We start from the raw sequence: 25979 nt of genomic DNA on the forward strand, positions 1-25979 counted from the left end.
AACAGACTTAGCTACTAGCAACTAGTAATGAGGCGGCCTTAAAGAGCTCCAAATGTTAGAATGAGGGCAAGGGCCCGTGTAAAGGAAGAGCTCTGGAGGGAAAGCATGCTTTTCAAGTCTCATCCCTAGTGGTCAGAACAAATATGTGGGCCTTGACCGTCTCCCTCCCGAGGCTGTCAAGGCACTTTCAACCACGTTCATGGTCCAGCCAACTTTCTTTTTCCGGTTGCTTCAACTTATTTAGACTGAAATAATGTTTTGAGTGCACAAAGATGCAAAAGTTATACCTCAAATATAATCACTAGAGGGTATCAAACTGGGAGGACATCTCAAATTGGTGTCTCAAGTTGGTCTCACCTGCACTCCGTTCCACCCAAGAGTAGTATTAATGACTTGGATGAAGGAATAGAAGGGACATTTTTAAGGCCTGCAGAGCACAGGGGAGACCAGCACATACCAGGGGCAGAAATCTGGGGTGAGAGGGGAAGAAAGGAAAGGAAAGAAAAAGACAAGCAGAAAGAATTATATCTGACAAAGAGAAATTAAACATGCAAGACAGAACATTAGCGGCCAGACAACCAAGCATCAGGACTGCGGAACAGAAACACACCACAAACTGGCCATCAGTCAATAGCAGGCTCTTAAAAACAAACAAAACTAGTAGTCTAGGACACAGCACTCTGAGCTGTTTGCCAGAAGTTTTGAAGCGTCTAGAGCGAAAAGGCTGACAACGAGGAATGGGAGGGACCTCGGGAGGCAGCCCAGTCCGCTCCAACAGCTCACGGCAGAGCCTGCTCGTACCGAAATCCCTTCGATGAGCACAGGAAGGTTTACAAACCTCACAGAGGAGACTCCTCAGCCAGCCTCAGCCACTAACTACAGCGTTCGTTGCCACAGAAAATTGGGTGTCTTTGGAGGTGACCGGACCAGACAAAAAGAGGCTGGCATGGTTAAAAGTCTTCCACCAAGTAAGCGATGGAGGATAGTAATGAGTGAATTGGGCTTCTACTCAGATGAGATTAAAAAAATCCCTAAATCAGCTTTGTCTGCAGCAACAAAGATTTAGATCTGATATTAGGAAATGCTCAACGATGGAGCCATTAGCCTTTGGGACAAGCAGAGGAGGTTGCTAATTCTCCTCCTTTAGCTTTATAAAGGGCAGAGAAACATCCTTCAGGGAGAGGCTGGGCACAGCAAATTAATTTCCAGGAATAGGCTCACACAATCCCTTTCCAGATTTACCATTCATTCAAGGACTCCCAAACCTTAAGATCAGAAAAGCTGAAGTGTTGAGACTGACGCAGGGCACGCTGAGAGGGGCTGATGGAAGGACGCGCACAGCAGAAATGAAAGAGCTGTTAAAAGGCTCCCTATCAAAGGTTATCCATGATAAATGCTTGTGCTTTGAGAGGTATCCAACTTCGCTTAATATCCCCCTGCCGTCATGCAGCCCTGCAGCCATCTCTCATGGCAATAATAAGCAGACACACCTAAAAATACGTCAGGGATGGTAATATGGTAAACCGTGTCTGCTCTTTGTTTTCAGTGCAATATTTTTAAAAGCCTTGTCATTCATTTAAGGTGAAGCAGATGCTGTTCCTCTGGTCTCTTTGAAAGGGCTTATCTGTGGGCTGGGTTTCATTAAGTGTCTTGCACAGCATTTATTAAGCTTGCAAGTCTAGACACTTTGGTTCTCTCTCTATCACCCCTTTGGTGTACTAGCAGGTAGGGACAACAGAGGTTAAGAAGGAAATATTTAGCTGGTAGATTTAGATGTTATCAAGATGATTGGGTAATTTCACTTTGACTCACTGTAATCTCATACTTAGGGACTTTTTCCACTCACCCAAGCGCTGATCTCTTCTGAAAGAAAGGGGCTGCTACCTGTTGCAGCAGTATAGAGCAGCTGCCTGGGAGATTCAAGGCACAAGCTTTTGGGCTTTGGTAGAATACCATGTTTGGTCATTGCTCCAACAAGAGAGAAAGGAAAGTCCAGAGGACTGTGAATTGAAATCAACCTCTACTACCAAACAGTGACGATGACATACAAGCAGAACAAAAGTCTCAACGATCAGGGTCCATCTACCTCATCAGGTATTTTGATAGCAGCTAGGTGCCACCTCACCCTTCAAGCCAACAAAAACAACGCAGGCAAAAACCTGACATGCTGTTCCTCCCTCCCCGTTACAGGGCTATCGGACACACAGCGACTGTGGGATGCACATGAGCAGGGACAGAAGTGATGGAGAGCAACCAGCAGTGATACATGGGAATGCTTGAGGAGCCTGCAGAGCTCCGCTAGAGCTGCCTGGACTGAGAATTAATCTGTCAAAATGAGAGCTCTCAGGAAAGGAAGGCACATGGCTGCAAGATGGACAGCGATGGCACCGGTGTGTGTCATCTACCTCTAGAAGGTGTTTCTTTCATCCGAGAGGGTAAGGTGGGACCATGGCCTTTCCTTCACCTCCCATGAGCTGGGTCTGCTCTACAGGGATCAGCCTGGTGGGACACCACTGCAGATTTCATGAGGTGCTGATCAGTCACTAGTTAGCATCACTCAAGTGATAGGAACTATGTTGAGACTTCTGTTAATTTTGCTTCTGACCCTGCACCACACTTGAGCCCTGGTCCTTCACACACAAGAGCTCTGTATTTATTTACTGCTCTACTTAGCTCTACAGGCTAAGTGAGATGGATACAAATCCAGTTAGTTCATAACACACTGGGAAAGATCAGCATTTTTGTGGATCAGGGCTGCAAGATGTGCACGTTACAATTACACACGCTGCAGGGATACACAAACAAAACCAACTGCAACCTACATTAACAGCAAAATGGATTTTCATAAGATTAACCAGAAAGAAAAAATCTGTCTCTGTGGGAAACAGCCATAATCAGCAAATATTTCTCTCACACTAGATTGCAAAACTAGCCGCGTTCTACCCTTACCACCACAAGCCACGAGTCATGAACCTCCCCAGCAAAGGGGGGAAGGCAGAGCAAAACAACTGTGTACAAAGCAGCAACATGGCAGTTATTTACATTTTATCTACAGGAGAGCAAGTTCAAGGTCTCTGCACTTACCATCAAACTTTTTGTATCGGGAACTAAACATTGTTTGTAAGTGATTACTAAGCTCTACGACGGCATTTCTGAAGTCGTGTTTACTCTGTTGACTGTATTTCTCTTCCATTTCTTGAGAACAGCATGTGTAGCCTTGCGAGCAGACTTTCAAGTGGTCACCTGAAAAGCAAAGAAGAAAATATCTCAAGTCAAAAGAATCCTCTTTACAACAGCAGAGAGGTCAGATTGCGAGCTGCAGGGATTCAAGGACACAGCAGCACCATCTCGACCCACTCAGATTTTCTCTTACTGTGGGCACTGGATTAGCCTCTTGCATATCCAGACTTAATTCTGTAGAGGATCACTATAGTACACCTAAAAATGCCATTACTTGATTTATCTGCAAGAACATTAAAACGTGTCCTCCTATTTATTCAGTTAATAAATTGAATAAATAGATATTAATCTTGCACAGTATAATCTGAAGAGCCAGTAGTCACCTGTATATATTACAGAATCTTCCACAAAGATTTTGGTAAGTACTTTAGTTGCTTTCAATTTGTTAACACATTATACAACATCAGTCAAAACAGGGGGGTTTTGCACAGATAAATCCTTCTTCTCCACCCTCTATTCCAATCACCACAAGAAAAGTATTCTTGCAGAATCACAGTTATCACTGGTATTAAAGTTTTACGCAGTTGCTCATGAAAGGCTTTACATTTCTCAGCTCCTTATTCTGCATTTTTTTTTTATCATTATCCTGGGTGGAACAGGGTGTTTGCTTTGAAGAATTCAGACAGACTTTTTTTTCTTCACCCTGAAAGATAACTGTCTCATAGAAGTCATATGGCTAACGTGTGCTTGCTCAGAGGAATCAAAGTGCTTCAGTATGTACTTCATTTTAAAATTTCAGAGATTCTTGTGTTTGTTGAGAAGCAATTCAGTCATAAAGTGCAATCAGGATCTGCCTGGCAATACAGCTTGTAAAGCATGGTGCAACCCTTCAGCAGCTCATGTGCCTTCGGAGGGAAAACCGGCCAGCAACATTTTAAAATCACAGGCATAGAATATTTTTAATACCTAGAATATTATTATTTCTAGCAGGGAAGCAGTTTAAGAGGTCTGCTGAACTTCAGGGACAAACCAGGCCAGATGTTCTCCCAAGTGACCAGCAAGTTCAGTGCTTTGAACATCAGCTGCTGCCCAAACTCTGTTCTCAATTACACTCCAGGCAAGCTGCTCCAGATTTTCCAGAGAATCCAGGCACAGAATCTAGCCCTATATAATTTGCTTTTAAACATCCTGTTGCTGCAAAAGGATGAAGTTGTCTTATTTTAGTGTCTTCAGTGAAATGCTCCTCTCGGGTTTTGTGGGCGTAGTGATCCTCAACTCATTTATCTGACAGATCACATAATGCAGCGACATCAGATGCAGATGGACTGATGCTAACGTGGGTCCAAACTCAGGTAAGTTGTGCAAACCTTTGTCAACACTGAAGACACGATCAAAACAACCAGTTATGATGGGAAACTCAAACTTCCATGTCAGATGGCATTTTAAATGACACAGCCTACATGTAAGTCGCCACGTTCTCTCCCATTTCACAAATCCCATTGACAAACCTTAATCTTCAGCAGGAGGAAACAGATGGAGAAGAGAAGGCTCCTTCCTACCTACATACACCCTGGAAGTCAGCAATAACCTCCAAATACCACGAAGGTTCATAAAGACTCACCATGAGAACTGCAAAGGACTGAGCAGCCCACTACGCAGAAAATAACCTCTTCAGGACAGGCTGTGACTCATACCTTGAAGAGCCATCCCACCTGCTAAAGCATCAAACGTGCTTAGAGAAACAGAAGTAAACTCTGCACTGTGCAAATCAAAACCTGCCTAACTAACAGGTGACTAACAGGAGCAGTTCTCTGCTCCACTGGCCCTGTGCAAGTATCTGATTCCCCCGACTATAATCTGCCCCAGCTATCAAACCTGCGTGTCACTTTGCATGACTTTCTAGCCTAAACATCTTAGTATCTCTTTCAGATGCTTAATGACCTTTAAATATATATGTATCATATATATTTAAAAAAACCCCTATATATATATATACACACACACATATATATCATCCTTGAGAACCTCTGCTCTAAATCAATTTTCCTTTTGTGCTACAGGGTTTGTTTTCTTTGGCATTATAGAGAGACCTCGACCAACAGATAATTCTGCCACGACTAATTCATTGCACAAGACCGTCTGCCACTCTTGAATTATGGAAAGCTCCGAGTCTGTTACAGGAAGCAACACTGCTTCGAGACAGCTTTCAGCAAAGGAAGAAAGCCTCGCTTTCTCTTTAGCTATTTTCCTCCTAAGGGAAGAGGCAGTCACAACGCTGAGCTAAGCCAGAAGTCGGGCGCACGGCCAAGCAGCCCTCCTGCTCCTCCTTCCCCGCCGCGCGACAGCCCCGACCCCCAGGCGCAGCAGTGCTTAGTCCGATCGGTCACGGAAAGCTGGGGAAAGAGGCGCACACAGGATCTCTGGATCCTGCGCCCCGAACGCCCCGCGTGGTTTACACGCGCGCTTTGCAAACACGGCATAGCATCGCCCGCAGCGCAGTGCTTCACGATTTCACAGCGGGGCCAAGCTAAGCGCACAAACATCAGCTCGAGCAAATATTGCACCGCTCCCTCCCACTCCAGCTAATAACTCAGCGACAGCACGGAAAATAATTAGGAGGCCAGCACAGTCACAGTATTACAGAGCAATGGAGATACAACCCGGAGCAGCAGGCCTGGGCATTCCTAAATAAACCTACCTTACTAGCAAGCAAAGAGCAAATAATGCTAGTGCTTAGCAGAAAGTTCCCAGGAGAAGCTGCTTGACTTCACTTTGAATCTCCTTCCTCTGATGCTAATGCAGGACTAAGGCTCTTTGACACAATGGAAAACAAATAAACAGCAGCAAAGTGATAATTGCAGCTGGAGCAACAGCTAGTTTTGAGGTGTCAAAACCATTTAATTTCAAAACACTTGAAGTAGTTCTTTCTAAATGTCTTTATTTTTTGGGGGGGAGGAATATGTTGGAAATATTTTATTTGAAATGCACTTCATGATTTCAGTACTCATTTTTATTACACATTTCTTCCTTTGATAGTTATAATTTACATATCTTTAATTCTTTTGTGTTGAAGGGGTCTACCCTACTTGGCAAATTCAGACCTACTGATAATGGGATTTCTTTTCCTTGTCGTATTTTGCAGACACTTCTGAAAATGTGCCTCCAGATACCTTGAGATCTCTAAAAGAGTGGCTTCTAACAAGTGCTCCAGTTTACTTATCGAAAAAGGAAAATTAGCAGTGGGTCAGGAGCTGATGTTACAAAGCAAAGAATGTTTTTCTTTGACCCCTTTAGTCTCAGACTTGCACGGTGCTTCACCTGTACACACGTGCAAAGCCACACAAGGCAAACCCTATTGACAGGATCTGCACAAGCTTGATTTATTATTTGGTCAATCATTAAGAAATTGTGCTCCAAAATGCAACTCAGACGTTCAGAAACGAATGACCAAGCAATCTAATTATGGAAGATATTCCTCAGTCATGTCAGCACTATGTGGTCTTGGCTCCTGATCAAGAATGAGCTCTGTCTGGAGCCTACAAGCTCCTGCTACCGAGTGCTAACCCCGGGCAGGATGCACTGTATTACCCCGTGTTAAGGAACGGACACTTTAGGACCATGGGCTGTTTTTTGAGCCATTTTCTGCTGCTGCAGAGAAAGTACCAACAGAGAACACTTAAATCATAGATCAAATCATAGAATGGTAAGGTTGGAAGGGACCTCTGGAGATCATCTAGTCCAACCCTCAGCATAACCCTGTACAGGGATTCAACCCACAACATCAGCATTAGCAGCATCACGCTCTAACCAACTGAGCTAAACCTGCCCCCAAAGACACTCTCTTTGCCCCGCTGGGAGGGCTGTCCTCAGCACGCCTCTGAGAAAACCTCCCTGCCTGAGCAAAGCAGCAGGCACTGGTACAATGGGCAAGAATCTTGTTTCTAGCTTTTATTTCAAATTAGCTGCTAGAGCTCCCTGGTTTCTTTATTTTTTCAGCATCCATCCACAGGGCCCAGTCCAACACACAGATCTGCAGGGAGAGGAATAACATTGTCCCGTGGCATCGCTAGCCCAGGTTACAGATTCATCGCACACTCCTGCAGCAAATAGCTACGGTCTTGTTAACTAGGCAAGTCTCCATGGGTGGACACTAAAGGACAGCGTTGCCAGCCACAAGGTTCAGAACACAACCATACTTAAACTGTGGCACATAGTGTAACGGAAATGATGAACGTGGAAAGCAAATCCCAGTGGTCCACATGAGCACAGACTGGTCATTGACACAGAAAAAGCTAAGCTAGAGATAAGACCAAAGATTGCAATCTTAGTTTTTTCCTACTGGCAGTGAATTCTTGCAAGAAAAAGGAGCACACCAGTACTTAGGCCCACTTAAACAGGTATCTAATATCTACGTGTCTTATATAAGGAACAATCATCGTGCATGCTCGTTGTCAAGAACATGTTCAGCAATAATTATTTCCCAAGTTAAAACTCATCAAACAATGCCCATACAAGGCAACTCTTCATCCACTGTTAAAGACTGCAGCTTTTGTAATTTATCACCATACGAGCACAGCAAAAAATAACTCTGCCACAGCTTCCTTTCAAGTCACGCTTTTTATTGAATTGTTTGGCGGGGTCTGCAATCATCGCTTCGGGAACTGCACGGCAAAAAGAACTTAAGTAGCAGACAACTACTTGAAGTAGCAGACAACTACTTGAAGTATCTACTGCTTATGCACACCATAGCTGCAACTTGTCATGGACTTGCAGCAGATCTTTCCCATGTGCTGTCACAGCAATACTTCCTATTTTATATTCCCTTTAAGTATATAGAAAGAAAATGACAGAACAAAATTACAAAGGAAGCTTATTCCTTGGCTAGTTAACAGTACCCCTGTTTGAAACAGGCGTGGGGATTTAAACATGGGAACGCGATAGTACACGATGTTACCATTTGTATATTTAATGAAGCGTGCTCAAAAAGGTAACCTTGCAAACTTATGATTTAAACCATTACAGAAGTCCCACATTTAGCAGACTCCGGGCACACACAGTTCAGTTTCTTCCAAATCAAGTACCTGTTTTGCAATGTGTTGGAAAACATGTTTCATCGAATGAGTAAGAGTGCAGAGCAAATTCTGAGGCTTCATTATCTTAAAAAGCAATTCCCTTCACCAAACAACTTCCAAGACCTTTTCAAAATGTTGTTCCTGGACTTTTAGTCTCGCATGCCACCCCAGACTGCTTCTTATTGACTTGACCAAGTTCATACTTTAAGTATATCAGGCTGCAAGACCAGCTAAGCTCTCAAGAAGAGGTTAACTGGGGGATAGCCGGGTTGCTACTTCTTTGCAACACTTTACAGGGTCTAGTCCTTCACTGCAACTCAGAGAACAGCCCAAAAGCAGTTTACAGTCTGAAATGCTACTGTTGGGCTTTTTTTCCCCAATGTGAGAAAGCAGACCATAGCAAGTAGGGCTGTTCAAGTGCTTGGAGGCAAATATAGTTCCAGGACTGGCACACAGTGCCCATCATTTCAGACTCAAACGCGCTTTCCTCTAACCCACATCAGCTTGTGTCATCTTTATGAGAGTTTTATGACTTCCTCCAAATCAACTAGAAAAGGAACCCCAGCCTGTAATGCAGGACTCTAATCCAATTTCACACTAGACTTACGTTCTAATTATCACAGAATATTAGGCTTCCACCCATCATATATAATTGACGTGCTACTGAGGCTTTACCAAACCCCCAACAAAGACGGCACGAAACACTGGCGTCTGCCCTGAGCGCCACTCCGCGGCTCCTGCCCCACTTCAGCAAGGGACCAGGAGCATAAAGAAAAGCGTGAGCTTGTGATTGAGAGAGACACCACTATCAAACTGTCCACCCAGCCTGGCCACCTCTAATTGCACCCAAAATACCGCAGAGCTTCCAGTTTTCTTGGCTACAAAATGAGCCGAGGAAGCACGGGCAGCAGTTCCAGCCTGAACCACAGCTTCTAAAGTGGTCCACGTATTTCCACGTACAAGTACTTCTTTGCACGGCTTCCTCCCTCCATTTTTCATAAATGGGACAAAACGGCACAGCGCACTGCCAAAATGGATCGTTTTCCATCTTACAGACCACGGCCGCACAACCGGACGCAACTTCCCTCTTTTACTCCCCCGTTTCCCCCAAACGCTCACGACGCTCATCAGGATTCGGAGCCGGGCAGGCGGCATTGAGCCTTCTCCCAGCAGCAGAGGGCACGGCCCCGACGCGACCATCGCGGGCCCTCATCCGCATCTCACCGGCTTCCCGCCTGCAGCCCCCTCTTTCCTCCTGTCCCAGCAGGTTTAACGCTGAACACATTCCCCCACATGGCAGGCGCTGAGTCCTTCCCAACAGGGCTACAAAAGTACTGCAACTTGGCAGCGCGTGGCAGCGTGCAGGGTATTTAACATCCCACTCAATTAGCGACCCTTCTATATAAATGGTTTATTTGCCTTATTAATATTAAAGCCACTTGCTTCCCCCGTGCTTCCACTCTAGGTTATTAATCAACGTGCGTTTCAGTTTTTTGTTGATTACTCTAATGGCACAGAAAAATTCCCCAGACTCGCAGAGAAGGTTTCTAATATTGAAATGATTTTTTGCAAACCTGTCAAGCAGTCAAAACACACTCTTTGATACCCCAACCAAAGCCCTTTCACCTATGCTTAACAACAGTGAACTATTTTCCGTCAAGCTTTACTGCATCTGTTAACTCAGCTGCTAATCCATCTTGCAGGCCTGGGAAACTACAGAGTGCACAATACCTCAGTGACATACCTCCCTTCAATACAACAAAAAATCCTAATTATTTCCATAGCGCGTACCTACAGTTACTTAAAATATCGTACACAACCAAAGTCTGTCTGGCTTTTATTTTTCCATTTTACTTTGTTGACAGCTTCAGGTTCATGAATTTACTGCCAAGAGGGCCAGGGACCGAAGAGAACAAGAGAGATTTATATCCATGTGTGTACATTAAGCCAAAAGTACATTTGAAGCCTTAATGTTTTTCTGGAAAGAGCAGCTTAGGACACAAAGAAGGCCTTGCCTTCTACTCATTCAAGTCCTACAAAAACCACAAAGCCTGTCTTCAAGCCTGACGTCACAGACCCACCAAGAGACACATCCAGAAATGACCAAGTCCGGGCAAACGCTACCACTGAGGTCTGCGCGAGTGGTTTGGGGACAGCCCTGGAGGTGGGGAAGACCATCTGAACCTCATTACATGTTCCCAGCTCAGCTCTCCAGTCCAAAACAACAGACAAAAGCCTGTTGCAGCTTCACCCCCAGAGAAGCATCACCAGCTAATCAAGGCACCTTTCCACTGTGGTCTACCCCAGCCTTGCAACCTCACCCACCAGCTACAAACTGGAAAGGACCTGGTCTGAAAGCTGGAAGGAAAGCCTGCAACTCAGTGACACTCTGTGGCTTGGAGCAAGAGAGGGTTCAGGTGCAACATCCAAACCACAGTACTAGGCACCATGGGAAGTGACCGAGAACCACACAAACCAGAGGAGCCACGCTCCCCCTGTTAACCCCCGGGGCCTGCAGGAATCACTTTCTGTGTAGGAAAATCCTCCTTTGCCCTCCTCAGGGCTGGCAACGATCGTCTCTCCCACCCTGGCCTATCAGACACCTTGCAAGCTGACTTCCAAGCGGAGCTCCGAGTGCATTTCCCGCTCGCCATCTCGCTCTCCAGGGAGAGAGGGGTAGCAATTCACATTAAAGAAAGGGAGGGATGCCAAACTGAAGGCTCTGTCGGGGATTGCATGTCCTGCCTCTCCCAACGCTGTGGGATAAAAAGCAACCGCCAAACGCCCTTTCCACCAAAAAGCCAGGAAGATCCCAGAACCAAGTGACAACCTCCTCTGCCTTCCCAGCAGCAGGACTTCACCCCCCCCAACCAAGCAAAAACTCCTGGAGAGTCCTCATGCCATGGGAGGCTGTCCTCCAACCCCGTGGAGGAGGAGGAGGAGGAGGAAGAGCACAAGGAAGGAAGGGTACAGTAAATCTGGCAGAGGCACCTTATTTGGCAGGTCCTCGCATCTCAAAGCAGAGCTCCCCGGCGCTAGGAACGCGCATGGAGCCCCCGGCACAACCCCGGCCAGGATGCCCACGTTTCGCACTGCTTCCAGCAGGCATCGAGGCGCAGAGGATAAAAAAAGATCTCGTGGGATTTGGCGGGATTTTGAAAGTTCATTCAAAGTTAAGACTTGTTTACCTGAGGAGACAAACCACTAATGTTTCACGTCCACAGGACAACCAACAACTACTTCTCCAACGAGGTGGCCCAAATACTGCGAGGTTTTACACTCTGGGAAAAATACACTCTGATAGAGCGCTCTTTCATTTCAACAAACCGGATCTTGGCCCAATTACCAAGCGTAAACCAGCCAGATGACGATAATACATTTGCACAAACATCAAAAGAGAGTGAAACCACACAAAGACCTGAACATACAAATAAGGCGAGGAAAAAGGAACACTATGTAATTAAACTTATTATCTGTGCAAGCCCAGATAGCAAAATAGCTCCCTGGCTAAAGGATTCTCCCTGGCGCTGGCTGGCTGAGGAACCTTCAATGAAAACCAAGCTCCCCCCCGTACTACAAAACAAAAATAAGAGAACTCTGCTACGCATCGAGTGAGAACTTGGAAACATGAGTTTTCCTAATCGCCTCCGAACTCTTCAGGCATGCAAGAGCTTTTGCAATGCGTCTCTGCACACCTGCCCCACGTCAGCTGTGGTGCACAGCGGACAATGTATGCTGAAAATTATCTTTGGGTTTTTTTCTACTTCTGCTGTGAGCAGAAGGCCTACACCGAGCACTCGAGACATAGAGCCCCAGGGTGACCGAGGGAGGCAGAGGGCCCCATGCTGTCCTCCGCCAGCCACCAAAACAGTTCGAAAGCCAAACACTTTGAGTCAATAATTCTGAGAACATGGAGAGACAAAAATAAAATTGTCAAGATAGAAATCCATTAAAAAGTACTTACAGTCAGTGATTGTACTTCATAATGCAAAGGAAACAGCATTTGTCTAGGAGATTTTATAAAAGTAACCCCAAAAAACACTGGGTATAATCTCATGTAATTAAAGAAAAAAAATCCACTGGGAACAGCAAATACACAGAATTACTAAAGCCTCGGGCAGAAGGAATAGCAAAGAGAGCAGATCTGGCTGAGACACAGCTACTTTTTGTGGGGCTTCTCATTTTTTTCTTCAAATTCCCCATTAAAAAAAAAATAAAGCCAAAAAACAGATTTGTTTTTTCCATAAAGCTTTGAGATATTTGCCAAAAAACAGCTTTAACCAAAATGGATTTTGCTACAAACATGGTCATTTGAACTAGAATATTTTTCACTCTTAACAGTATTCGCCTGTTACTCTTTCAGCCACTTTCCTTCTGCGCTTCCCCAGAACCACCTACATGCTCCCCCTGGGACAGTCATCTGCTCAGAAAGGCACTACACGTGCCTAGGCAAGAAAAACAGGAATACACCACTGGCAACGGCTTTTCCTTTTTTTTCTTTTTTGTTTTCCTTTAAAAAAAAAAAAAAAAGAAAACACAGCTGATGCCAGTGTCAATGCATAAAAACGGGTTTCAGAATTGCACAGCAGTTTCTTGTGAAACGTACCCAACCTCTCCTATCCGTGCCAGAGGACTAATCCCGATGCAACCCTGTCTAACAGGGTCTAGGTGACCCTGCTGAGCAGGAAGGTTGGACTAGATGATCTCAAGATGTCCCTTCCAACCGTACTGATTCTATGATTCAGTGATTCTCTACTGGCAATCACAAATTTGGCAACAGAGGACCCCTGATAGCTTCAGCCATGCTTCGTGGTCATGCAGAGGGCTGCCTGGTGATCATGCTTCACTAAATAAATAAATAAATGAATGAAAACCTTCGTATACCCAGTGATCATGACATTATGGAGGCAGTCTTTCTGATAAAAATCGCCCTCGTTAAGAGCCACACAACCATAGAAATCTGATGCCTGTGAGATAAACCCCTCCAAATACGCTCTTCTGCCTACCTTTCGGACGTGGCCAGCTACCTATGGGCCTCACAGCAGTGAAGTTTCTCCATCTGCAAAACCAAAGTAGGCACATGCCATCTCACGAAACGGAGCTAACATCTCCATGTGTTAAAACGCACCAAAAGAATAAAATAACAGCATTTAAACTGGCAGCTGTGACCCAAGCAAAAATTAAAAAGAAAAAAAAAACAAGCCCAAAGATATTTTTAATTCCTTAAATAAGAAACAAAGCTCATGAAATTCAGCCACGATTTCCTGTTTTCAAGTTAAAATAAAATTAAAGAAACTGCAGAGCGCGAAGAATTATATTGCAGGATAAGATACAAATACGCAAATATCTAGAAAGTAGCAGGGTGACATTTCTCATCCATAGCAACGTACTTCTTCCCCCGCCTTCGGCAGGGGGTCGTCTCCACCAGCGAGGAAGAGGAAGGGCTTGCTGCACGCCCGGCTCTGCTGGCAGCTTAGCTGCGAGCAGCCTGGGAGCACGGGGCCCTCTTTTCATCCCAGGTGACACAGGGAGGGGGAGACCTCGTCTTGCTCCCCCGGTTTTGCAAACAAAACCCATGCAAGCCCCTTGCTCCACGTGACTTCCCTTGCAACGCCGGGGCTCGCCTCCCCACCCTGCAAAGCCAGCACAGCCGGCGGCTCCCGCCGTGCAGCCGGGCCGAGCGGACTTTGGACAGGTACGCCTTTCCGCTATCTGCTTCCTCCTCCCGACGTGCCTTCCTACCTCAGCACTTGGGGGGCACCTGCGCCGCAGCCCCGGATTCAATCCTTTCCCTGCTCAGGGAGAAGCAAAAAGGAAGCAAAACTCTGTGATGGGGGGTGGGGGGGAATTCCACCCCCTCAATTTGCAGGAGTATCGTTTGCTTGCTCCCTTGCAGCTGTTTTCGAGCAGGAGTTGCAACTTCTTATTGAATGTAGACACAAAAAGATGCAAAAGCTTTAAGGCTTCAAGTGTAGCAAAGTCCAGCTGTACCCTAACAGTCAACTGGTGCCAGGAAATCACGCGCCCTCCCTTGCCTCGGCACCCTCCCGTCATCCACAAAGACGCTTCAAGAAGACAGAAAATTGCTTCTGGGAAGAAGAAGCAGTTAAAATCCAGGGGCCAAGAAAGGATGAATTCACTCAGGCATGTTGCCCATCTACACCTGCAAATAGCCACAAGTGAGTATCATCTTATAATGCAGTGTATCAAAGGCAGCTGACAGACCTGACAGCCAGCATGAATTACCCTCCCTGACCACTGAGCGAAATAACGAGGGGTTTCTGTAATGAATCCACGTCTGGAGCCAGACTGACAAGTGTCAAGGAGAGCCAAGGCAATCAGAGACCATCTAACCACAACCCCTGTAATAGCCTCCCCCCAGCACAGCAAAGATTAAAAACCGGCCGCTAATTGGGCTGTCAGTGTGGAACGAGGACTTCTGGCGGGAAGGCAGCGCTGAAGCCTGTCCCCCGTCGCCAGCCAAGGAGAGGACGGTCCTTGTGCACCCAGCATCCCGCAAACACCTCCAAGGGCTGGACCACAGCTCAGCCTAGGGAAACGTTTCCCTGCCCCATCAGGGCACCGCTGCACTTTCTGAGAGGTGGGCAGCTGGGCCAAGTATTGGCTAATGCCAGCATTTAATTGAGAACAACTGGGTGCAATTTTCTTTCCAGTCCTGATTTAAAAGAGATCAGTTTTCACCCTGCATTAAAACCTAATCCTTCAGAGCCATGTCCTGTGCCCCATCTCCCCCTTGCCTGGACTTTATCAGCCAGGAGGACAATCCTGCTGGCCTCCTCCATCTCTTAATGCACCAAAGCAGGTGTCCCTGTGTCCTTCCATCTGGCCCACACTGAACTTTGCTCTCTTCCAGGCAGGAGCAAGCCTTCCAAGGAGCACAGAAATAAAAAACAACTGACACTCTTGATCTGATAGCCCATCTCCCTCAGGTCACACTTGCTGCACATTTAGCTCTAACCAGGGTTTCATGACATTTCAGCTCTGTTCCTCTGTTCCTGAAATCTCCCCTTATTCAAGCCAAGAGAAACCTGCAACATTTCCGCAAGAAACCAGCCTGAGCTTCAAGAGAAGGCAAGGTTCCTACAACACTTCTGACAGTATCGCCACAGTTTCTCAAAACAAAACCACAGGCATGCAAAGTCCTTCTATAAAAGGCCTCCTATCAGTATTAACTAAGCCTACATGATGAACGCTTGCCAGCAAATGGGATGACATTTCACTGCACAAAGTGACAGTTTTGCAATGCCAGCAAAAACAGAACATAGACATGGCAAGAATCATTATTTTACAGTAAGTTTCCCACCAAATGCAGAAATATTTGCTTCAACAGGCTTGAAGCCTTTAAGGAAGAAAAACTCAAAAATAACCTTCCCCTCCCCCCCAATACACTATTTCCCATTTTTCATATGGAGAGTAAATCAGCCAAACCTGCACAGTCCTGCACGAAGAGAACATAAATACTGGATTTTACTTCTTGCAAAATGGGACCATTTCCCTCATGGCCACATCCTACCATTCCTAGCAGAATCAGGGCAAACAATTAGCCTTAATCCTTGTTAGTTCTGTATGTTTCCTTTAAATCCTGTTACCACATTCCTTCATGCAATCAAGTGCCTGTTAAAGCCCAGTACGGTTAAGCCTGCCTCCTACAAGAAGGGTTGTGACCCCACGGTGCCTCCAGGCTCCTGACCTTTAGTTCCTGCTCGAGCTGCACCAGTCCGAGGGGCTGCAACGCTCACAGACTAATCTATCCGCGCTGATTATTTCTTAATCAGAAAGTCAGACGGGAACTAAGAGTGCAAGCCTGATGCAGATGAAAAGAGAAAGGAAGGGGGGGGATTAAGATTCACTTGAAGGAAATGTTACTCATTGCTGCTTTAGGAGACAATTATGAAAACTTTGTCCAAAAGACAGTGTTTGAAGTCTAGCTGCTTCCATATTTATAATGTTTGAGTTACTCCAGAAAACCTCCTCCAAAGGAAATTGAGTTGAACTAATGGCATTAATTTATTTTGGAAGTTTATCCAAGCCTTTGCTTAAAGGCAAACAACGTGCCTAGACGCGAGAGAACATTAGACCTGGGCCGCTGGAGCGGCGGGGGGCTTCACCCACCTTCCATAGCATTGCCTGACGAGATGCCATCGGCACGACCTCGAGCCTACTGCTCATTCCCAAACAGGAAAGGCAAGAACGGTGAGAGATTACTGCTTTTCCTGGAGAGACATTCTTGAAATGCAAATATTACACAAATGATTCAGCTTAGAAATTTCAAGCACAATCAACGCATTTAAACATAACTGACTTCTTAATGGCCAACAGTTAACAGGCTGAAACTAATTCCTCTGTCTGGGAGTATGCCAGTGTTTCACCTAAATCTGAAGTACTACAGCAACTCCATTGACTCATTACTGGAAGGCAAGGAGCATCTTCCAGTCCATAACATCCTTAAAACCAAGCGTAAGAAGAACTTATGAAAACTCTCTTCAGGTCTCCACTCATCCTTAGAACTAGTAAGTGCATTATTATTCTTAAACTCACTTCCAGTAAAGGCATGGAAAAGAGTTAACAGTAACAAGTCTTAGCAGTTACAAGAAACATTCAATACTCTTTAACCCACCCAAGGAAAATGCTCCATGGAACAGAAGTTTTACGGAGGGCAATTCTTGCAAGGACAGCACCTGCATGTCAAGGCTGCGAACTACTCTTTGCAGTCTGCCATACTCCTTTCAGTTTAAAGTTTAAGGCATCAAACCATCCCCCCACCTCCAAATAATCTTTTCTTATTACAAAATTATCTGAAAACACATGGTTAACATATTGCCAGGTTTGAGAGACACCCCAAAAGAGTGATGATGCTAACTTTTGGTACTTTGAATAAACAAATTTGAACTAATCAGCCTGGGAAGATCTGTTTTCTATTTGTGGGTTTGGGTTTGCTGCTTTATGTTTCTTTTTTCATCTTTGCTGTTTGTTTGCTTTCAATTATCCAGCCCCTCCTTATTCTAACCTCTAAAGCTCAACATGCCATGCTCACAGGGAGGCAAGAGGCACTACGCGGCACTCGAGCCGTTTGCAAATTTAATGTCGAGGACGAGCAGCGTCTAATGCGAGGAAAACGCCATTCAGGCCAGCCAGCCGTTTCACTTGGATAAACGCTCCGATCCTTCTTCAAAAGCAGTTGTATCGCTCTTAAACGTACGTGTTCGTACCTACCCTGAGCACGGCGGCCAGGAGGGCACCGCTCGCTCTCCGCAGAGCCGCGGGAGGCTGAAGGCTTGGCATCCTCACCGCTCCGGAGCGGGAAGCGTTTGCCTGTTTCACAGGTCATCAGGAGGCAGCCAGCAAAGTTTACCAGATGTGGTTTTTATCACTTTGAGTGGAACTACTATTTTCTTTATGGGCACCCTCTTTTTTTAAAAAAAAAAAAAAAATCAGATCACTGTGATTACAAAAGCTTAGCTTACATGCTCAAAAGCTCCTATAAAACCTCTAGTTCAAGGTTTATTTGACCTAGGTGTTTTTCAACTTGGAGAAATGACTTGCAGACACAAGTAATTTGTCCTGTAGCTTTGACTGACCACTTGTTCAGCAAGCTCAAACTGCGTCTGCCTTCTGAGCAAAATTCCATAAACCCACTGACCAAAAGATGTTCTTTTAAGAAGTTCTTTAAAGGAAAAGAGAGAGAGAGAGAGAGCACGAGAGAGAGAGAAGGGGGGGGGGGCTTGCAGCAAAAAGGAAGTTTCAATTACTTTGTGAAATCAAGCAGAAAAATTAAGATCCAAGCAAACTTTATTAGCTCTGACAAGCAAATGCTGATGCCTTTGTTTCCCATATGCACAAAACTTTTACTAGGTTGTGTGTGTTTGGGTCTGGAGTTTTTTCTTTTTAAGCCAAAGAAATATGTATCCATTTTTACAACGTGCTTTGTTACAACCGGGATTTGTAAAGACATTCAAACTAAAGAACCGACACAGAACTATTACAAAGCAGTTGATTTTTTCTGTGCCGTTTGTTGCAAGCATCCACAAACATTTCCATGTGTCAACACTACTTCACAACCATCTTTTCTACGAAAAAAAGCATTAATAACCCCTTCCACTGCCTACAGAGCTTCACATGCAGTTACAGTGCAAGTGATAACTTCAGAATTTAGAGCAAGTTAAAAGACTCCAGAGAAAGATGCACACAAAAGGCCAGATCTTCAAACTTATTTTGCATCCACACTTTTCAAGACAGTTCAGCTGCTGTGAAGCATTCAATATCCAGTTTGTGGACTGCAGATCTCTGGCAGTCTGGGGTGCTCTCAGGCAGAGGGTCTGTGCAAGCGCACACATAGGCAGCAGCCTTAGTTTGCCATGCAAGGGGCTGTCCCTCCTCTGGATTTTGGTTTTTTTTTTTCCCCAGGGTCCACAAGCTTAAAAAAAAAAAGTTAAGAACAGCTAAACTAGATGAAACTGAATTATCCACCACAACGTTCAGCCCTATGCAGGTCGTGTTGAACAAACTGTCTCCTCTACCAGGATCCTCTGCCAGCTGACAGCTGCAAGCCTGTGGAGCAGTTGTTCCCCTTGCCCCCAGAGAACCAAAAGGTCCTTTCTGCTTAAAAACAAAATTCAGGTCCTAGACTAGAGATAAATGAGACTTCAGTTATAAGTGGAAAGTTTTCGTTTTCATAGCAATAGAGACACACTTTTGGTAGCCAAGGAACTGCAGAGCTTTCCATCCGATCTGTACTTGCAGTTCCCCAGTTGTTTCCCTCAGTTTAACTTAGTGCAACACGAGCTTCTAGCCTGGACACAGGTAAAGCCCCTTCCAGGGAAAGCAAGTCCTAGAGCTCATCCAAGTTTCAGGTCCCGTATTTTGGCCAGGAACTTCCCATTGCAGCACATGGAGAAGGGCTTTCCAGAACACGCATCCATGCACGTGGGTGCAAACTGCCCTGAGACCAACACCAGCAACCAAAGCAGGAGGCAGTGAAGCCGTGGAGGCAGCCCACGGTGGTGCACGAGCCTCGCTGCACTTCCCGGGTCCTCGCCGGTGTGGACAGGGCTGCAGGACCACCGCAAGGAGCCCCTCTGCAAGCCTAGCCCGTAAGGGCCAGCTGCCGGCTCCTCCACGCATGGCCAGAGCGGCACTGAAACGGAGCAGAAACTGCAGCCACCGACCCAGAGAGGCTTCCCCAGGTTATCACAGGCTCAGCTAAATTTGAGGTGAGCTGCAGGAATCCAAGTGTTCACGCACCGCCACGAAAGCGGCAAGCCGGCAGCATGCCTCCTTCTCAGCCCTGCCCACCGGGCGCGCGGGGGCTTTCCTTGCTCTACTGGCAGCACCGCCAGGATCTCGCTGCGTGGCGAGTGCCATCACTCTTGACGTTTCTCCCCGCCTCACGTCTTCCCTCCTCTTGTGACTTTGGAGCCAGCTTCCCAAATGCAGCCAGACCAGAAAGAGGCACCAATTAAGGGGGCTTCAGAAATAATTAGCTGACATAAATCTGATGAAAACCTGGTTTGGGGAAACCAGCCCAAAGGAGGGACTCTGGGAGGGATGGTAAGCAGAGCTTGGTCTTTACACCTCCTCTTCCACTGCCACCGCAGGGCCGAGGCAGGCACATGTCCTTCCTGAGGTCAGATTTAGTGGTGGCAGTGGAGACCCCACACAGTGCCTCCTGTGGGACCTGAAAACCACAGAGTCCGTCCCGATGACGCACCCAGCTGGAGACCGCGTGGTTGGCCTGAGGAGGATGACTTGGACACTCGCTGCGTCACTTCTGCTTGGGCAGAAACTGCACCAAGACCAGTAACACCAGCAACATCCAAGTCAGCTTGACGTTACCCAAGGACGCGGCCTTTCCACGCGCTGGTGACACCCTCACACTAAACCAATCCAGCGGCGCAGGCACACGGCAACTTCCGACCTTGCTCCGTTCACCCTCGGTAACCTCAGGAGGCCACAGACGGCCATGAACAACGTCCCTTCCCAGTCAGCACATGAGGACGGGATATAAAAGCCAGAGACCTTTCTGCTCCCGGGCCCTTGGGAAGGGAAGCCCCCGACCAAAGCAGCCAGGGCCTCCCCGTCTCCACTACCTCAACGTCTGCCCCGAGCCACCAACGCGGCCGCCGGCAGCCTGCAGAAGAGAGGGCGTGAGGGGAGTCAACGAGCAGCTCGCACGTCCAATATTTGGGGGGCAGGAGGGGATAAATTAAAAAAAAAAACGCTGCTGCCTCCAGCAGGACCCCACAATTCGACCTGCCTTTCCGATTTTAAAAGGTTAAAAACTCAGTGCGGCCACTGCAGCAAAACCCAGGAAAGACGGCGCTGGAACGAGGAGGTGGGTCAGGCTGAAATCTAAACAGGTCCACCCACACATCCATCCCACGGCCGCTGTTTATAAGCAAAGAAAGGCAACTTTATACACAAAGATTGCGCATCGGGGGTTCCTGGCTGCTTCCTGGAAGAAAAGCTGCTTTTCAGCTGACCTTTCTGAAAACTGTTAGTGTAAATATGACAAACCTCCAAAAAGGCGCCGGGCTGTGCCCGAAGTGTCACCCGGGGAAGGGCAATTCAGCGGTGCAACGGGAGAGGGAGGAGCCGAGCACCCCAACGCCCAAGCCGCGACGCTCCCGAGAGCCCCAAAATGCCCCAAAACAGGGCCGGTGTGCGCAGCCAAGAGCCGGGTAAGCGTGACCCCCCAGGCGCAGCACCTCCAGCCAAACACGCGGTTACGCCCTGGGGACACCCATCTTTCTGTGTGTGGTTTTTTTTTTTTTTTTGGTTTTGTTTTGTTTTTTTGGCGGAGGGGGAGGTAGATGCTTATTTGGAGAGGCAGCCCTGGGACGCGCGGGCAGCTCTGCCTGCCCCCGCGGACAGGGCACCTCGGAGGCGGCGCCGCTTCCATTTCATTCCTCAGGGAACGTTTTATCTTGCTGAAAAAAATAATAATAATAATAATAAACTGCCTCAGAGCTAAGACCATAGCTGAACTTGTAAATAATTTTTTTTAACCAGGAAAAAAAAGAAAAAAAAAAAAAAAAGGAAGAAACAAGCTCCTTTAAGCCCCTGCCTGCTACTCCCACCAAGCATTGCCTCTTTCACCGCCCGGGCATCCGCTACGCAAGCAATGCGGCTTCCACACAAGCCGCTCACTGTGCTCAGCCAGCACAATGTAACCTATGTCGGAAAAGCCAACCTTCGCCTGGGACAGACCTGTAATACATTCCCCCGGTCCGAGCCCAGAGGGCTGCCAGCGTTTGTGGAAAAGGCAAAGCGGAGCAGTTTAACCTACTGCGGAAGAGGCGAGAACGGATCACGATGAGGTTATCACAGAATTAGGAATTCCTCCGGCTCGTCCCGCTTCCCCCCACCGCGGCGAGGCTGCTCTGCTCGGCTCTGGAAGCCGGCGCCGTGTCTCTGGAGGGTCTCCTGAGCGCTCCTCCTCTCCTTGGTGTAGCTAGGTCTCCAAACCTTCTCAATTTGCAAGGCAGCTTCTGCACCACCAAGTTTGCCTGAGCAAAGTCCTTCCAGAGTAGACCACAGAGCTCCAGGCAAAAGGCACCGGCCGCGCGGGGCCGACCATCCCCGAGGAGGCCACCGCAGCACGTGGTGGCTTTCGTCTTCCCTCCACCCAGCGCTGCCTCGGTGGACACAGGTCTCATCGCAAAGCCACAGTTTTGTGGAAAAAATCCAAAACAAGGCCAGCGGAAAGCACCCTGTCCTAACAGGAGACAGCTGCACCACAGCTTTCACTGGACCCAATGGTCCAAATGGACCAAATTTTGTCTTTCTAAGCTTGCTCCTGACAAGTGAGTTGGGCTGCGGAGGGGGCTGAAGTTCAAGCAGGGCTTCGTCACCCCTCTCCCAGGCAGCCCTGACTCCGCTCGCCAGCCACGGACTCGGAGCCAACCCCTGCGCTGGTCTCATGCTATTTTCAAACAATGAATTTTTTCCAAAACAACAGTGTTTTGCAATCATTTTCCTTTTCTTTGAAAAGGAAAATCTCTTCATTCCTCCTTCGGTCAAGAAGTGCAACCGCAGAAATAACCACTAGCTCCAAATATACCGACCCGCCGTTAAAACGGGAAGGCAGACCGGACCCGCTCGGGACGCTCCTGCGCCGGGCTGGCACGAGGCAGCTCTCGCTGCAGCACAAGTTGCCGACTGAAGATCTCCAAAATTCTCCGAGGTTAAATTTTAACTTGAAACTCTAACTAAAACAGCTTGACCTGGCTCCCTTTATTGCAGCATTTTGTTTAATCTAACTTTCAAGTGTGGTTCTTGCATTACACCTTGCTTTCCCAAAACGAAATGGCTCAGTGGATCAAAATACTGGAATTAAAAAGCCAGGGTGTTGAAGATGACCTGTTCTTCATAGCAAGGTACATATTTCCAGGTCCTAACAAAGGCAGAGTACAGAGTCCTACCTCAAAATGTAACTGAGGCCATTAAAACGATTTGCTCCGAAAGAAATTAATACTAACCAAATCCCAAGAAAGCAGATTTCACGGCACAATCCTCCTATGTTAACTACCCGGGAGTCTTTCAAACTGCCAGTCCAAAGGCACCATACAGGAAAATTTACATTTTGTGGTCGTTCACTCACACATCTGGTGCAAAGGCCTGTGCTTGAAAATAAAAACTCATTGAAAACATTTCTGGAAGAGAGTCACCGTTACAAAAAAAGAAAAAAAAGAGAGAAAAAAGCGGAAACAGAGCAATTTAATCACAGAAAATCCACACACAGCTCCACCGCACGCTCCTGGATTCATCGGGCAGCACACAAAGAGTTAAAACTTGCTGGGGGCTCATAGAGCAGGAGTATGAAGGGCCTATTTTAAAAGGAGCATCTGAAATAAGGAATTTTGCCAGTTTTTACCCCTGATAAATCCACATTCCAGTCTGTCAGCTATCTTGTTATCCCTAGAGCTGCTGAAGTGTCTTTGGCTGCAACTATGCATGACTCCGGCTTTGAGTAATGGAAATAAAGTATGTGCACTGAAACTCCAGCGTTCCTTTCTCAAACCCAGAAGAAAAATGCAGAGCGGGGAGAGATCCTAGAGCAGCTCAGGGATTTTATATATTAAGTGGGAAAACTGCACTCGCCCTGCTTCAGCTGTCTGCCCAAGCAAACCTGCATGGGAAAGGATACCCAGAAGTTTTAAACAAGATGCCAAGTTTCAGCCTAATACATCAGCTTATACTGTCTGCAGTAACAAACAAATAAATACCCTTCCAGATCCACAGGTCCAGTTTAGCTGGCAATTCGTAACCAGCAAACATTTGGAAGCAGTATTGTAAAATTAAACAAAGCTATCATTTACAGGAAACCCTGCCTCGAGTACAAATTATAGAGTTGTTAAGTTTATCTGGCAATGCCTTGCCCCTGAGTGCTATATAATTATTCCTAAATCTTTCAGGAAAGAATGCAAATATTTTGAAGCCATAATTCATTGACAAGGCGGAAGTGCCGTTTAACCTTTTGCGCGTATTTTGGTACCTAGAAATTAACCCTCGCTCGCCAGGGCGATTTTGCCGTTTCCTGCAGAGTTTGCGTGCCGTTTGCATCCCCGGGGCTGCGGCAGCGCTTCGGGCCGCTGGCCCCAGCCGTTCCCGGGCACGCTGCGCTTGAAAAGCGGATGGAGCACTGGTTTGGAGCAGCGCCGGGCCAGGAATATTCCCAGGAACGGCTGCGAGGCTGCCGGCACCAAAAAGGCTGGCTGCTCTCACACCAGCTACCATGCTAAAAAGAAAAAGAGAGGAGTCAGGAAAAAAAAAAAAAAAAAAAGAAATATCACTCAAGTTAACGTATTTTCCTTCAAGTGACATTATTTATTTAAGATGCACGCTGGGCTCTGCCCTCTGGCACTGCTGTTCCCGCGCACGCTGGCTCCAGGCAGCGGGCACCGCACCGGCCGCACCGACGCTAACTCCACTGTTCAAAACGGTTCCGGCACGGAAAGCGGTCTCATTACGAGCGCTAATGACACCTAACCACAATTATTATGTAAACAGCACTGAATTATTAGCAGACACTATCAAAGCGATTTTTTCCCCTACGGAAAAGCAAAGCGTATGGGCCGGCAGCCCTCTCGGCTTCACGTCAGAACAGAGCCAAAAAATAGATAAATAAATAAAATCAGGAGGCAGCTTGATCGCTTTGCTGCGGCCCAAACGGAACCGGTGGCGCAGCGCTGCCCCGCTGCCCGTGCACCGGGCTTCGGCGTTGCTGCCCGCACCGCCTCCGGCTCTGTCTAACAGCACCCGCCGGAGCTAGGGAAGTCTGCTTGCTCTTTAATCTTCCACAAAGCAAAGTTACCTTTTTTTAAAAAAAAAAAAAAAAAAGAAAAAGAAAAAAAAAGCTTTCTAATAAAAAGAATACTTCTAGTCAATTGGCTATAAAGACATTCCAACAAGATCCTTGTGTTTTTCGGGGAAGCAAAAACTGCATGTCAGCCCAGTAAAATCCTGGCTCGGCCTTTATATTCCAAGAACGCTGAATCAAAACAGCCCCAGCTCTTTAAAAAGGCAGCCCGTAAAAGACGGCATAAAGAAGCGAAAAAAAGTTTGTATTAAAACCCATGTAATCTTTTTTAAAACACCATTATCAGAACCTGTAGCACCAGCCAGCAGTGATTTATCACCGCCTGTCGCCGGCAGCACAGATCTTTTTATACCAAATTGTCAGTGCTACCAAGCTAACGCTCCAACTCCTAATTTCTTAGAGCTGCCCTTTTTTGCCAGGAAATCCCCCGAACCCCGAGGGATCGGCATCGCTGCCCTTCCCGAGCTGCCGCGAACCACGACCGATGCTGTACGAAGCAGCAGGTTGCCCTGTGGGGTTTGTTTCTGACGCCTTTTTTTTTTTTTCAAATTCATATTGGTGATGTCCACCATGCCAGTCTTCTTCTCCCTGGCCAAGCGCCGTGCACGGCCCAGCACCGCTCACAGTGGGTACGGTCGTCCCAAAGAGCCTGCCTGCTCCAACATGAACGCTCCTGATGCCTACACATGCTCCAGCCTAAAACGAGGCCCCAGGTCCGGTGGGACGAGGGGGCCGTGGTGGGGACACCACTTGGCCAGCGGAGCTGTGCGGCCAACAGCAGGCTCCTGCATCGCTCTCAGTATTGAAACAGCATCTCTGGCTGCTGCTGCTCCTGCGCCCTGGAGTGACCATCTCCCCTTCTGCCCCCCGGAGCAACCACCTCCCCCTCCACCATCTCCCCTGGAGGCATCAGCCTTCCCGCTGCCGCCAGAGCAAGCGACCATCTCCTCTGCCACCCCTGGAGCAACCATCTCCTCTGGAGGAACCATCTCCCCCTCCACCTTGGAGCACGCAGCCATCTCGCCCAGCACCCCTTCAGGACAGCCCAGCTCCAGCATCCCCGAGCCGCAGGCTGCAGAGCGGTGTCACCACTGCAGCGTGGATGGAGCTTCCCCAAAAACAGGCACTGGGGAGGCGGGGGGGTTCCCATGGAGCCACGACGTGGACCCCCCACCTGAGTTACCAGCAACTTCTAGAAGAGCCCGACAAACCACAAGAGGTTAAATCTACTGCACATGACTTTAACTAACCTACCCGTGACCTCCGGGGAGGAACGGCTATTGGATATTGTGGTTCTGTAGAAACTCAATTACCAAAGCCAATTTCCTATGAGCATTAAGGGAAAAAAAAAAAAAGAAAGAAAGAAAAAGAAAGAAAGAAAAAAAACA

At 47.2% G+C, this 25979-nt stretch overlaps 1 protein-coding gene across 1 annotated transcript in view; it reads right to left on the reverse strand.

The window, feature by feature from the left end:
• Positions 1-25979, reverse strand: part of GPC4 (glypican 4) — a 73050-nt gene that overhangs the window by 40193 nt on the left and 6878 nt on the right. Inside the window, exon 2 of the mRNA XM_062584581.1 lies at positions 3085-3243. Within this exon, the coding sequence (XP_062440565.1) occupies positions 3085-3243 (159 nt within the window). The remainder of the gene's footprint in view (positions 1-3084; positions 3244-25979) is intronic.

Source organism: Rhea pennata, chromosome 11 (assembly GCF_028389875.1).
Source record: "Rhea pennata isolate bPtePen1 chromosome 11, bPtePen1.pri, whole genome shotgun sequence".
Taxonomy (NCBI): Eukaryota; Metazoa; Chordata; class Aves; order Rheiformes; family Rheidae; genus Rhea; species Rhea pennata.